The sequence below is a fragment of the Seriola lalandi genome, unplaced genomic scaffold (genome assembly GCF_002814215.2).
Source record: "Seriola lalandi dorsalis isolate HSWRI2012SDOR001 ecotype SW California unplaced genomic scaffold, Sedor1 jcf7180002053979, whole genome shotgun sequence".
NCBI classification, from domain to species: domain Eukaryota; kingdom Metazoa; phylum Chordata; class Actinopteri; order Carangiformes; family Carangidae; genus Seriola; species Seriola lalandi.
This window is the reverse complement of record NW_019524532.1, coordinates 180,299-195,330: the sequence shown is the minus strand read 5'-3', so window position 1 is coordinate 195,330 and position 15,032 is coordinate 180,299. Positions and strand designations below refer to the sequence as shown.

At 38.7% G+C, this 15,032-nt stretch overlaps 1 protein-coding gene across 1 annotated transcript; it reads right to left on the bottom strand.

The window, feature by feature from the left end:
- Positions 1-8,022: 8,022 nt before the first annotated feature.
- Positions 8,023-11,694, bottom strand: srek1ip1 (SREK1-interacting protein 1). The gene is made up of 5 exons (XM_023402692.2): positions 11,555-11,694; positions 10,511-10,558; positions 9,975-10,133; positions 9,608-9,686; positions 8,023-9,199 (listed from the first exon to the last, which is right to left on the bottom strand). Exons 1-5 carry the CDS (start codon positions 11,565-11,567, stop codon positions 8,962-8,964), a joined length of 537 nt encoding a protein of 178 aa, XP_023258460.1. The 5' UTR covers positions 11,568-11,694; the 3' UTR covers positions 8,023-8,961.
- Positions 11,695-15,032: the final 3,338 nt, after the last annotated feature.

Below are 15,032 nucleotides of genomic sequence, written 5' to 3'. Positions count from 1 at the left end.
GATGGATAACAAAATGTTTGACTTCGACGTGGTAGTCTGTTGTTCACTTCCTTTTCGTTTTGACCATAACCACGATTGTTCCCTGACCTTAACCCTGTGGTTATTATTACAGCTATGATGACGGTGGTCCCTTAACCTTAGTAAAGTTGTAAAGTTGTCATTTAACCCAAATAATGTTTCCCTACCCATTGCCAAGTAGTTATTTTACTTTCCTAAACCTTGCAGAGTTGTTTCTGTGCCTAAACCTAACCAACCCTTCACTTTTACCATAGCTGTGTAAGATCACATAAGCTGTGATTTGTTATGGTGTCCTACTGATGCAGACATCAGATCAGAAAACTTCCATATGTTGTTATGAAGGGCAGTTACTAACAATGCATGTTGGAGGACTTACTGGAAAATACTGTATTTATCCAAACTCTTAACCTTAAAGATTACTCCTTTTCCTGAAATATCATTGTGTCACATCAACTTCTAGTATATGTTAAATACTTAAATGCTTTTTTAAAAAACAGCACCTTCTGAAAAATAATAAAAATAAACTCATTGCCTCTATGTGGTTCAAATGTCATAACTGAGGTAGCTATTATTTTGGAAATTAAAAATTCATTCTTGACCTTGAAAACAGTAGAACAGCAAGTCCATTCAGTAGCTGTTTTAGAGATTTACTGTATATCACACAATGTTCCACAACAGATGGAGTTTGCCCAAAACAAACAAAAGCAATGTTTACTGCAGGAATGGGACTGTGAACATATACAATTCCATGACAACTGGGCGAACTCCATCTGCTGAGGATGATCACGTGATACAATCAAAAACTTGCAGTGAGATAATTTTGTCAACAGCTATCACTTTGCCTGTACATGGCACAGGATGACCTGGTTCTGGGTGTTAATTAATAATGTTGTACTCCTTGTTTTCCCTGATACACGTATAAAGACAGTGACATACAGTAGGTTGTGGGTTCAGGTAATAATGGATTCATGCTCCTCTATAAAAGTCTTTTTTCACTGTAGATAGACAAAGCCCCATGAAGTTGAAGATAAAACCAGCTCTCTGTGTGAACCCTGAGGATATTCCAACAGAGCTGCTCTCTGTGATGCTGCAAAGAAAAAAAGTGAATAGCCCAGAATTCTTCTATTAATTGCCATAATTTTAAGCTGCATTGATGTTCAGAATTGAAAGCTAAGCTTGTCACAGGCCTGAATGAATAATTGATCCTTTGAATAAAACGCTTGCAAGCAACCCCACGCTAAAACACATCCACACTGACCACACAGGACTTAAATTTCTCCCGCTGTCTAATAGGTTTCCCTCCTCCTCCTTTCTTTGCAATCTCCTCTTTTTTCTCTTTTCCAGTCTTACAAACACATACACACACCCGACCACCTAGACAATTACAGACGTCTGCTCATTTTGCCTTGGGAACCTTTGGCAGTTTATGGGCCAGATACCGCACTTTAGAAGAAACAATTTGGTACAGTCATGAAAGAGCAGAAAAAGCTCACCATAAAACGCTGCTCACAAGGTCTTCTCCCTTCAGGTAAATGGTTGGCCTCATATCTTTTTCCATTTATGAATATAGCCCCTGAGTAACAGTAATATGATGATTTTGTATCATTGAGAGTTTGTATGGTGTGCCAGCTAGATCATGACAGAACCTAATATCTATATGTTTATATTTATTTTTCCCAGGGGCTTAGATGTTCTCCTTCATCAGTGCACCCCTTTTTTCCTCACTGCAGAAAATCTGGAAAAAAAAAAACATCTAAAATGTGTTATATGTAGTGTCTCTCACTTAATATAACAAAAAAAACTTCATATGTTTACACTCTTTGAACCCAAGAATGAGGTCAACTGCCATTCCAAAAAAGTGTAACTGTGTAACAGGAATAACTCAACATAGTATCAGTCGGTAAAGTGGGAGCCTCAACAATGTACCAGTACAAGTGGGAGAGCTGCTGGTTTCAGATCTGTAAAATGTCCACTGTTGAGATGGCCTTGCTAAACTGTAACTGCTCTTGAGAGCTGCTACAAAGAAGAAACATTGTGACAAGAGGGTTTCTGGTTTGTATCCCTATACCAGCTGGGAAACTGTCTGGGGAAAATGAGTAACATGCTCTGCTCACTTAAAAACCACAGTTAAGGTGCCACTAAGCAAGGCACTGAACCCTGCAGCTGCTTCAGCTGGGGTCAGTGAGCAGTGGAGCTCCCAGGCCAGAACATAAAGCTGGAATCTTCTTTATAAAAAGCAAGCTCAGTTCATTTTTCCCAAATAAGTAAAAAATAGATCATGATGTGCTGAGATAATGTCGGATGTGCTAAAAAAAAAAAAGAAAAAGAAAAGATATATACTTTGTAAAAGCTTTTGACAAATGTCATGTCCATCAGTTAATACTAAACCAAGACTTAACAGCCTCAACATCACTTGAAGTAATCAACCAACCGACTATGAACACACGTGTTAACATCTGAAATAAAAAAAAAGCAATGACATCCTTGCCAGTTTTGTTTTTTTCCCCTCTTATGATGAAGTTTTCCATCAAAAGAAGAAAAAAAATGAGAGGCAAGGGTAGTGACAAATGTAAGAGAATAAAAAATAACCATCTCGATCATGTTCCAGGCATCATGTGCCCCTCTGGCCCTGTTTGATGTCTCTTTCAAACAAAGGGACAGAAACCCCCCATAGAACAGAACAAAGGCACAAAACACTTTCCATATAAATGTGGAGTGGAAAGAACACTAAAACCAGAGTAAGAGTGAGCAGATGTGCCCGGCGCAGAGATGACACCATGCAGTTCGTCTTTGAAAAAGCCACATGTGTCTGATGTTGGGGACATGTAAAACGTCTATCGTCATTCAATGAGCACAGAGGAAAGACTGTGGTGCTGAAGCTGCTGGGTCGGTTGCTTTTTTTTTTTTTTTTTTCCTGTGAGTTCTGTGAGTTGTCAGCAGTGTCACTCCTGCCACCTTCTGGATCTCTGTGGCACGGATGGATTGGGTCAGGAAAGGAGGAGGAAACAGCAGAAGTCAAGAGCTTCTTGTGCGTGTATAATAGCCCTCACTCAAAAGTCAATTACTATTAGCATGTGTTTCAACTACAAGATGAGTGGGGTGTGCTAAATTTTTTTCACAATTTTTTTCTGAAAACTACCATGAAGGGAAAGAAGGAAAAAGACAATTAAAGGTGATAAGGTTTAAAGGAGAATGTGAAGGAAGGGAACAACCACTGACATGGGTTCTGCAAGTTCTGTACGTAGAAATGACATGGAGCGAGTAAAGAAATACTTGTAAAGTCTCATGGGGTACTTTAATGAATATCATCTGTACCATGACAAATGAATGGAGCGTAGACAAATTAATAATTTATCAATTAAAAACGAAGATTGCAACCAAGTGTCGCAACTGTGCAGTCTGCTGAATCACTCAATTAAAGCAACATAAAAATGCAGAAAAGGTTATTTTGAACTTCAGACTGTTGGGTGACAAAGTATTTGTGCCAATAATGATATTATGAACATGTAAACATTTAGCAAGGAATTGTGGTAGCCTTTCTAAAATATCCTTTATCCTGGCTCCTGGCACACGGCAAGGAACAGCTGATTTTTCTCTGATGGAGCAGGATGTGTCTTGTTTTGGATTGTTTGAAAACCGAATTGTGTTTATTTATTTATTTGCCATGCATGGTTGCATGGCGCTGAAAAAGCAACACAAAACCATGAAAAAGTTATTTGATAAGCAATGTTCGATGTAAAGGCTAAATACCATCTCCATGTTTATCCATCTAAATGGATTTTTGAAACATGAATATGCAAACAAATCTACTGGATGAAAATCATTTACATCACCTTCTTTCTTGCCAAAGATTAAGATCTACAAAACATATTACATCCACAACTCTCACCATAAATACAGTTTTTATAGTTTTAGTTTTAGCTAGAACAGACTGTTATAGCTTCACAACTGTCTTCATACTGTACAGCATCTGGCTGAAACTACTTTATACACTGTACTTCCTCCAGCTATAAAAAAAAATAGGTATTAAAGTAGAACAGACTCCCAATCTCATCAAGACTAATCTGGAAAATGGTGGTTAAATCAAATGATTTAGAAGTTATACAGTAAGCAGAAAGGCATCAGAAGGATCCATGATTTACAGGATCAGGGCCTACACATCCTGGGTTCTGACTGACCCATATTCCAGAGCCAGGAAACTTGTCCTCACCACCACCACCTCCACAAGCAGCCCGGTCCAATACAGGTTAGCAGTAGAGGGCCTACTGATCGTGATCCAATGCGACCCTGCGCTAATTCCCTGGTGAAAGCCACCCAGTCAGTCCAGCGATGCCTCAAAACCTCAAGGTTTATATGAACAAGCTCCACTCTGAATGGGAACCCAGGAACTAGGCCGGTAATAACAGACCTCAGGAAAAAAGCTTTTGACCAAAGAGAGAGCGGTGAACAGAGACTCACCCCGTTCGCCCCCTCGTTTTCTTTCCCTGCAGGTTTTGGGAGAATGTCGAACACGCTTCCTGTAAAACTATGTAGTATTTATTACAGCCTCCGTTTTTGATGGCTGGGGTCATGTAGCCTGCTGTCTATTTATCCTAGAGGTTATTTACTACATTAGGCCTGGTTTCAGGGCCAGGAGAGGAAGAAAGGAGAGAAATCTAAGATGCAGGAACTAAATTGGTAGCAAATGTATAGCCTCCAACTTGCCCCTTGGCCCTAATGCGTTTTTCAAGCGCTCTGCTCACCGTGCTCCAAGATGCGGGGACGGCTTGCCTCTGAAATAATATTTCAACAGTGGTTACAGACGCAAAACCGGCGCCATCTCTCAGCTTGGGTTGTTCCCACCAAAGTGCAGCATAAGGGATTTTCATTTTATTTCTGGGAAGATATTATGCTTTGCTGTGTAGTGCCGGTGGCCTTAAGGTTAAAAGAGGCAGACTCGTGACCAAAAAGTTGCAGGTTTGAATTCTCAGGGCAAGTGCTATAACAGAAGGTGATACTGTATCCACTGAGGTGCCTTTGAGCCAAGCATTTAACTACATCTCCATTGGAGCAGTGCACTGGTTTCAGTACGAGACTGTGGTTGTACTGGGCCGCTCCCAGGTTGGATGAATGTAACTGTGTGAATGTGTAGCAGGGCGTTGCTGGAAAAAAAGAGCATGTGTGCTCAAATCCCCAAGAAAGGTTAAAAACAGACATCAGTGCAGAGGCTACCAGGCTGCCCACACAAAGCCTGAAACTGAGCCGCTGAAGTCATACAAACAAATTGAAAAACACACCTTGTGTTAATGACAGATCATTTACCCCTATGGTATAGTCATTCTGGTCAGCCATTTTGCAAAAAGGATTTGCACTAAGTTTGAGATCAGTGCCTCAAAGATGCTTACAGGGAGACTCAATCACCGTTCTTCTGCCGCTAAACTCTCTAAAAGATGACTTTGACCATCTCATTTTCATTTAAATGGCTCAGTGGAGAACCATTTGCTCTCCTCTTCCCTACAGCCGAACAGACTCAATAAAAGCCAATGAGCTGTTGAAAAGAGGAAAACCTTGTTGTTGTCTTATACAAACAGCATATGGTTTGCTCAGTGTGGCTGCACATGGCAGCAATCCTTCGACTTCATTTGCTCCTCTGTATCAAGTTGTCCTCTTACCATCTGGGCAATTATGAAGTTTCACACTCTCCAAGTTTCTTTTGTCAACACTTTACAAGAGCCTGATTCAAGTGCATTAAGCATATGCACAGCATTAATATGTTGTGCAGCGTATGTTGTGCATATAATGGTTCTGTTATTTCACAATGAAAATAATGAACTGGACATTTTAATGATGAAGCAATATTATTCAAGATTAATTTTTTATAATAATTAATTTCATTTGGAAACATGTTTTGTGCTCAGTACTCATTGCTGTGGTGTTTCTGCATTTCACCATAGTTAGAAGTTAGAGGAGGCTGAAAGAACTTTCATTTTGTCTGTTAAATATTAAGCTATTGGCCTTTTTAGTGCAGCGACTTTCTGGAGTCACTGCTCCTGGACAAAAAATAGTCTGGCACACAGCTGTAAAGCCACAACAGGCTGTTTTTACACTTTGGTTTTTGTACAGAATAGCTTTAGAGGTGCGGGCAGGCAGATGTTTTTTACCTTTGGACAGAACCAGGCTAGCAGTTTCCCCTTGTTTCCAGTCTTTATGCTAAGCTATGCTAACTGCCAGCAGGAGTTGAAAATTTAATGTATGAACTAACTCAAGATAGAAAGTTAATAAGGGCTTCTGTTAAGTTCGGCACTCCTCAGCCATGGTGGTGGTAAGCTGCTAACTAATGAGATCGCTCTGTGAATATTTTTGTGAACATGGTCTCAAATTGCAAAATCATCACCTCAGCTGCTCCCACAGGAATCTGACATTCCCAGAAACCTAATTGACAGCGTTACTGTCTTCACCCGGTTGTCAGCGGCGCCTGATTGTTTTTTTTTTGTTGTTTTTTTCCAAAACTTAAATTTATTTCCCCTCTGGACCTTGAAAAGATAAAGGAGTAGGATGTGTTCTTGTCATAGTGCCAGGCTCTGATCAGCAGCCATGCATGTAGCTGTCAGGATGTTGCAGATGTTTAAAAAGATATCCCCTTCCCGAAGGCAAAGTGAAATTAATGGTGCTATTGTAAACACCTGTCACACAGCCCAGATCTAACAAAGCATAAGGGCTTCCAAAAATCCTTGGTTTGTAAGGCTCTGTGGGTCTTTTTGCTGTTTCATGTCTTGGCGGAGACTGATGCTGATGGCATGGAGGTAGAAGGATAAGAGCAAAAATTAAATTGATGCCTCACATGGTTTGTTGCACCTGCCTGTGGGGCCACCATGATGCCTTGGTCCACAACGGCCTGTCTAGGTCCCCACAGGGGGGGGTTTCAGCCTTAGCTTCCTGACAGTTTGTCCCCCCCCAATTCACCCTGAGCTGCACTGCCTCGGAAACTCTCTGAAAACTGAGCAGAGCTTTGTGGCATTTCTCTCATGCAGGTTTTGACAGGAAGGTTTGCTTGTGTAGGTGGATTCAATCATTCTGAATTAATTTAAAAGATATTTATGAAATGTGTGGACACTACTTTATGTGTGAGTGTGTCTTATGACATGTTTATGCATGTGTCTAGTACATTTATGCAGTAGTGTGTGTACATGAATTGGATCTTCATGTGCGGACGTGACATGGAAGACTATGGCTGTTCATTAAATTGCCTCAGAACATTTAAAGTATTAAGTGAGATTGATGTTTGACTCGGGTGCCTCTGCCATTAGGGAGTCCAGCCAACAAGTCTTGTTACTCAGCAACTTCTGTCTATTCATGATTATCTGGCAAATCAAACAAGTGTCAGGATGTTTCTTTTTCTCCATTGCACATTATCATTAAAGATGATGGCAGTAACATGAGGGGGATTCAGCTCAGCCTCTGAGTGTTCACATCATGACCACTAGGTGGAGTAAAGACATTTAAAGTGAGTAAAGACAGAGGTGTATTTCATTTCAAGGTAGTTTTTGGTAACTTGTCTTTAATATTTTAAATGACTTAAAATCAAACAGAGACATTGTTTTATAGGATCTTTTTTTTTTAATCTCCTTTCTAATTTTTGTGTGAAGAAATATGAATAATTATTAACTTTGTTTTTTTTATGTTCAGAAGATTAGAAAGGACAATCAAGATAGTGCTGAAAGCATACTTTGATTTTTGCTACATTCTAATACAACTACATTAACTAAATTAATGATATTAAAGTTTATGTATAATGTATACCATTTTAGATGCTAAGAGTCATCCTTCATGAGATTTCAGTCATGCTTTAACACATTTTAGGTTTTGCTGCCCTCTACAGGAAATATGACTATCTGCTCTGTTACCATGTACAATAAGATGTCACTAGACTTTTCTTGCACAATAATTACCATGATGATTTTCTGCCTGGTCATTTATTGTAATGACACAATTGTGAATTATTTAAAAACTAAATAGAATAACAGCTTGATACAAATATATATTTATTGTAATAATAGAACATTGACTGGGGAAGACCAAACAAAGGCAGACTGAAGCTATAGTAAATGGCAAATAGGAAATTAACAAGCTGTATAAAGAGGCTCAGTTAATTACAGTTCCCAAAATGTCCACACATAAATGCTTTGGAATGAAAATGTCCCAACAAGATATGGTTGGTTAAATGAGAAAATTAATTCATGTTACGAGCAGCCACATTGTCTTAGCAGGAAGCTCCAGGAGTTTCATTGTACTATAAAGCCATCTGAGCAAAAGTACACTCTAAACATTTAAACAACTCTAAGACGACAAAGGCTCTATTATTGTCAACTGATGTAAGTCAGTGGTTTAACTGCTGCCAACTAGTAGTAATCACAAAGAAATGGTCCAATTGTTGTTAATAGTTGCCATTATGTTAACCAAGACACTAGCAAAGTCAGCTTGACATATTACAGGAATCTATTACACTGACAATATGTGGTCATTTTCCTTAAATGTCTTGATTGGATCTGAGAAAACCTTACACTGATATTTAGTAATATGTATGACACTGCACCATGTCACTGAAGATTCCTCTGCACAAACACTGTCAAATATGAAATGACAGCGGGTCTGTACAGAAATTAACTCTGGAGTGTGACCAAGACAAAAAAACTATATAAGACCATGTTCCCTGGCTTTGTACATATTTCCAAAATGCTTCAGAGAACCACAAACAGATTTTTTTTTTTCATTTGCATGATGTTGCTACTTGTGCCAGTGAAAAACTGTTATCTGCAGGTTACAGTGTACTCAGTGTGTGTATTCAAGTCCCTCTCTCTGCGTTGGACTCTTTTTTTACAGCTTGTGTGCCCTGTTTGCACAATGTCTGCAAAACACCAAAGAATAAATATGTTGGACCTCCAGACACTGCACAGCCAAGTTGTCTCAGTCACTATCTGATGATTCACTTGAGCTGGAAGAAGAAGAAGAGGATGATTGTTGTTTTCTGTTCTTAGGTCTCTTCTTGTGATGCTTCCCGTGCTCCTTTTTGTTCTTCTTGCTTTTCTTCTTGTGGCTTCTCAGTTTCTTTTTCTTCTTCTCCTCTTTATCAGATGAGGAGTAGGACCTGCTGCGTTTCTTTTTCTTCTTCGTGGTCTCCTCATCACTTGATGATGAAACAGATCTAGGAAGTAAAAAACAATAAGCAAATGACTGAAAGATCATAAACCTGCAGAATGACTAATAAAAGAAAACTAATCTCTGATTTTTGAACACTAATTTATATTGTCTCCCAAAATAAATAACTAAAAAGACTTTACATGTGGAGACTTGGAGAGAAATGTATGTATTCTTTATTCATTATGAGTCAAGTATTATCAGTAAAACAATTACTGCTTTAAATCTGTAATAGCTTATTTTCAGTTTTAAAGTATCTATGCTCATGCAATATATATAGGGCATATCGTTATATACATTTTATATATTTACATAAGGTCGTGTTTCTGTTGTCAAAGAACTATAAACATGTAAAAAAGTGACTTTTAGTCTCAGTGTGGAAGTAAAAAAAATTGCAAGGTAGGAAAAAAGTTACCTCTTTCTTGACTTTCTATCTCTGCTCTTCTTCTGTTTATGTCTCTCTTTTCTGCCATCATTGTCATCATCATGGGAACCTTACACACAAAATTTGTAGACAGAACAGTCAAGATATTTTTTACTGTAACAGTAGCTGCTTATAAAGTAAAAGGGCAAGTAACTCAACATCTGGAAAAATATATCTAACAGTAGCATTGAGGCTTCTGGGGCTACTGCTGTTGCTCATCTGTATGCAACCACCAAAATCCACCTGATGAGTTCCACAGGTGAAAGTATTCACCTTGTCTTTTGAAGGCAAACCATGCAAGACCAAGCTTTATAGTATTTTTAAAAATAAAAAAGCTTTAGCAGATCCTATTTCATACCTCTACGATGCTGGCCACTTCGCCCCAGCTTCTCATTGCGCTGAGCTGCAGGCATGTCGTCTTCACTCTCTTCACTGCTGGTGCTGCTTACATCCAGAACTATGTCTTTCTGAGGGTCAACTCTGACAAAGTTTCGGCACTCAAACGTTAAGTGGCCCGCTGGGGGAAAAAAAAGGTCAATGGATGAACAACAATAGCAAAGCAGGAACGTTTCATTGCTTTTGATTTGGGTATACAAGTCTACTCTTTGCAACCACTATAAGGAAATATGAATCAGTGTCTGGCAGATATTGTTCAACATTATTTTACTACTCATAATTACCATTTATATGTCTGAATTAAATCTGCTTGTAAGAGCTGCATAAACCTGGCAGTAGAGCTTTAAAAAAGATTCCATCATGACTCCAACAAACCCACATTTAACCATCTTAATAAAGGGAGTCATAGCAACATGATCGCGCATGCATGCACACACCCACACACAAAATCTCCTCCTTTAATTTGCAATGAAACATGAAAGTTAAAGCTTTACTTACGATATCCACATTTCTTGCACCCAGCTCTGATGTTGTCCTTGTTAGGCCCTGAAAGATAAGAGTTTTTTTTATTGTGTAAAGTAATTGTTTGTATACATGGACACCTGGATCTCCAACAACAATACTATTAGGTTAAGTACTAGTCACACAGTTAAGTTATTATCCCTTTTAGATATTTATATCAATCATAAGGAACTATAGATATAAATAACTATCTTCAGGGACAAGGACAAGGAGTCCTGTAACAGATGGCATTATTGCCACAGAGCCTTGATCTCAACATCATGAAGTTAGTCTGGGATTATATGAAGAGACAGGAGACAATGAGACAGTGTGAATCCACAGTAGACTTGAAGAACTTTTCCAACAACCTATCTGCCAAATACCATGAAAAACTGTATTTAGGAGAACAGGTGCCATTTCAGAGCCTGGGGGCGGTCACACCAAATATTGATCTGTGTCTATTTTCTGCACTTTGTGCAAAATTAAGTGAAAAAATAAAAACTACGACGGCAATCTTATTTGAAAGCATCATCATTTTGCTTGTATTGCCTAAAACCTTTGCACACTGCAGTATATGAACTGTAGATAACATTTAATGTTACCTGTTCTGTAAAATGCTTGGCTCCACTTAGATTTCTGCTAAAGACTCGATGCAACTAACTACAGACTTTGATGAGCAGCACTTTGAGCAGCCACATTTTTTGAGTAGCTAAGAGGTCGCTGAGACGCAGAAACAGCTACTTATTACTACTAGCTTCTCTCTGTGTTACAGCACTAAAAGTTCAGACATTTATGGAGGGGAAAAATACAGTAGAGTCTAATTTACCGGCATGTGTGAAACTGTTTCTCGTTGGAGGGGGAAGATACCGATATAAGAAGTTGTTTGGTCTATGTGGCTAACTTTAATGCTAACGTTCACGTTAGCGCCACTTTGTTTAACCATATCGTTCTTCCCGTGGCCATTAGATTTCCACAGTAAACCACATGGATGATACAAATGAAAATGTAAACTTATATACATTGCTAAACTCTAATACCAACCTGGGGCAGCCATTGTATTCTGCACGGTGATGCAGAAAAAGTATAAAACTGGTTATTGCCAGAGAGCGAATCCACGAAATTTCCTCCAGTCCTCACTCAAAATAACGTCGATCAGAAACATTTGCTCTAGAAACGACGAGTTCCCCGTCTTGTTCTGTTTCCCCTCTTCACTGTCGGAAAACCGGATTACTGGTGCATTAACGCCACCAAGTGGACTGGAGTTTGCGGCAGTAGATTGAACTCGTTTTAATGGGTTAGTTCCTCCTGTAACGGCTGAAAAAATATATTCAAGGTGTCTTTGAAGAACTGAGAAAAAATATCTTTGTAAAAACGTCAACAATTAAATCAAAGTAAACCTGAAAGCTACTGTTTTGAATCATGGTGTTTTCATAACTATTTACATTCACAACTCATCATATTAAATTTAAAGGCCTTAAGGCAAATGACACAGGGTTTAGGGTGAGTAAATGGGAAGAGGTAAACTCTTCTATTCTCTCTCATGTTTATACTTCTGTGAATTCATCCTGAATGACTCATTATAAGGGGGTCTTATCAAACAATTATTACCTTTTGGTGTAATTTCAATGTTCATATGTAGCAATAAGGCCAGAGGTTGACACACAGAGTGGTGCAATGTGTGCGGAAAACTTTAGACGATGACATAGTGAGTGTAGCCTACATTAAAGTCTATATGCTCTTCCTGAATTTCCCTGATCCTGAGTATTTCCATGCGTCAACTTACTCTATTAAAAAAATCTTAAGAATTTTTTGCACATTGCTTGATTGCGTTCCCAGTAAAGCCAGTTGTGGTTTTAGTTAGGGGTTAATTGAAGGCAGCCAGAGTAAGACTGACAGATGGAAAATGTCGACATATGCGGGGGCCCCCAGACATTCTCTCATCATCAAGTCTGTGACTGTGGTACAAACGCGCGCACACACACACACACACACAGACAATCTAGATCTTGCTCTTTTGACAGTGCCATCTGTCTCAGTGACTGTTCTACCAGAATTAATACTGTACTTCACTTTATTTACAATAAAAAATGAAATTAGTACAGTCACTGTTACCTAATCAGATGATGCCTCATGATAAGCTACCTCACAGTTCAGAGGTTCCACTCAGGCAGAGGACTTTGATCCATAACACCTCTTTTCTTTTTTTCTTCTGCCCTGTTATTCGCCTCACATGCTTAAAAACACGTGTTACCTGCTCCTCTTTCCAGCCATTGGCCGGATGTACCTTCACCTTTCGTCACGATTTTCATTATCAGAATTCCACTAAATTACCCTTCCCCTGATATTGACAAAGGGAAATGTTATTATGACTGTCACCTTAGGGTGTCCTGTTTTAATGATTCTTGTCTTTTTGTTTCATAGTCAGTTGAAATATTTTAATTGTTGTTTTTCTGTTGTACATTTCCTTTAGCACAGTATTCTGTCTCATCTGAAAATTTTGCATTACAGTATCCAGTTTAAGTAAAGCCTTTCTCCAGGCAAACAAACTTCAGTTGTTCGTATCTGGACTTGCTGTTAAGAAGCCTCAATTATTTAACAAGGCTATGATACAGTTCAAAGGAGTTTACTTTATCTCTTTATCTCTGTCAGGTTTTTGCCTCAGGTGAGAGATTAAAACAAAGAGCATTTATCAGAAACCTCTGCGCTGTTTGCTGCAAAGTGATTTCCTCACCATAGAGAAATATTAAATTCACTTTTCAGCCACTGGAAGGTGCAAAGAACACTTAGAAGAAATACAAAACAGCTCCTGTAAAACAATTCTTTTACTATTCGGTGCAATGAATAGACTGCAATAAAAAGGACAAATGACACAACACCCTTTGTGCATGTGTACAGTAGGTTTCAAGCCCAAAACAGAAACTATATAACACAGTTAACAACATTTATAATTATATGTAAATTAGTCATTTGTATGTCTACACAAACACAGAGATAGAAATGCACATCACCAGTCTAAGAGGGATGGGGAACTCCTCTGCTGGTTATTATGTTACCATGCGATCTAACTCAAGTGAGCCAACTTTGTGATGCCTGTAAACAAATCCGAAGTTAGCAAGCTAACCCGCTAGTCTTGCTTTGTGACTCAAGCCTCATGCCTATATTTTGAGTTGTCATATAAAGAAACTAATTAACTGCTTATTTCCCATCTATGTTTTAAACCCTTTAACTGTGAATATACCTCAAATCTATATGGTCACAAAAAATGGATTGGGCCTTCAAGGAGGCCCTTATTGGTACCTGGTGACAAGCTGGTTCCCAAACTTGACTACATTTCTGCACACATCATAAAAAGCTCTCTGACAGTGATAAGACCGTACGTAGTAAAACATTCCTCACTTGCTATGCAGCTGCTAGTTTCCTTTCATCCTTATCTGAGCCTCGTGTCTACAATGTCTGTCCTCTATTTTGCCTTCTGTTACCTGACAAAAACAACAAAGGAGAGTTGCAGCTGTGAAAATGTAAACCAATATCAATCAAGGAATGGGAATTTATATTTAAAACATAGCGGTATAAAATAATAGATTGTTAAATCGTCTCTGCAGTCTATGAGTCATTGAACAACTGTTGTTTGTCATTTGTTGCCACTTAGGAAACAAACAAAACATAACTTTTTTTCTTTTAATTTGATGGGAACACCAGTAAATGTGATACTTCCATTTGGTTTGTGGGTATTTTCCTTGACTGAAGTTGGAATTAGAAGTGGTATTGCATGCAAAACATTTCCAGTGAAACCAATTCTACTGGCACTGCAGGGGCTTGAAGGAGAGAAATTCTTCCTCATGGACAGCAAAGCCATGTCAGATGTTGAAGCTGTTGAACAATGCACGGAGACACAACATACAAGCACACACACACACACACACACACACACACACACACACACACACACACACACACACACCCATTCCTTGATGGGATTTATGAAATTCTCCAACTGAGATAAACCATGGCTTTTACGTACCAATGTCAAATCATTCCAAAATGGACTTAATAAAGTTCTGACAATGTGTTTATGAACAAAGTTGTAAACAAAAGATTCTTCATGCCACAAAGGCGTCAAAGACACAGCTTCAAACAGGGGCCTCTCTGGTGGTTCCTTGAACCCTTTTCCCAGCCTGAATGTTGCTTTCACCCAATTTTCTGTTAACCCAACAAGCATCTGGAGACCTGGGTCCAACAGAAATAATGTGTTTTGTGATTCTTGAGCAAGATGTTGAAATCCTTCAAGCCTACTCATCTATCATATTTCTTTTATTGAGAAATAAAACATTTAGAGTCTACAGCCATGATGTTGGCTCTGTAAGGCTGGGTTCAAGCTTCATTTCGAATGGTAGCATACCGACATTTAGTAATTAGCACTAAACAGGAACTACAGTTACGGATGATGGGACTTTTTTTTTTTCATTGTTATTATTTGTAATTATTTTTCATAAACATTTGACCTGAATCATGTTCAAAC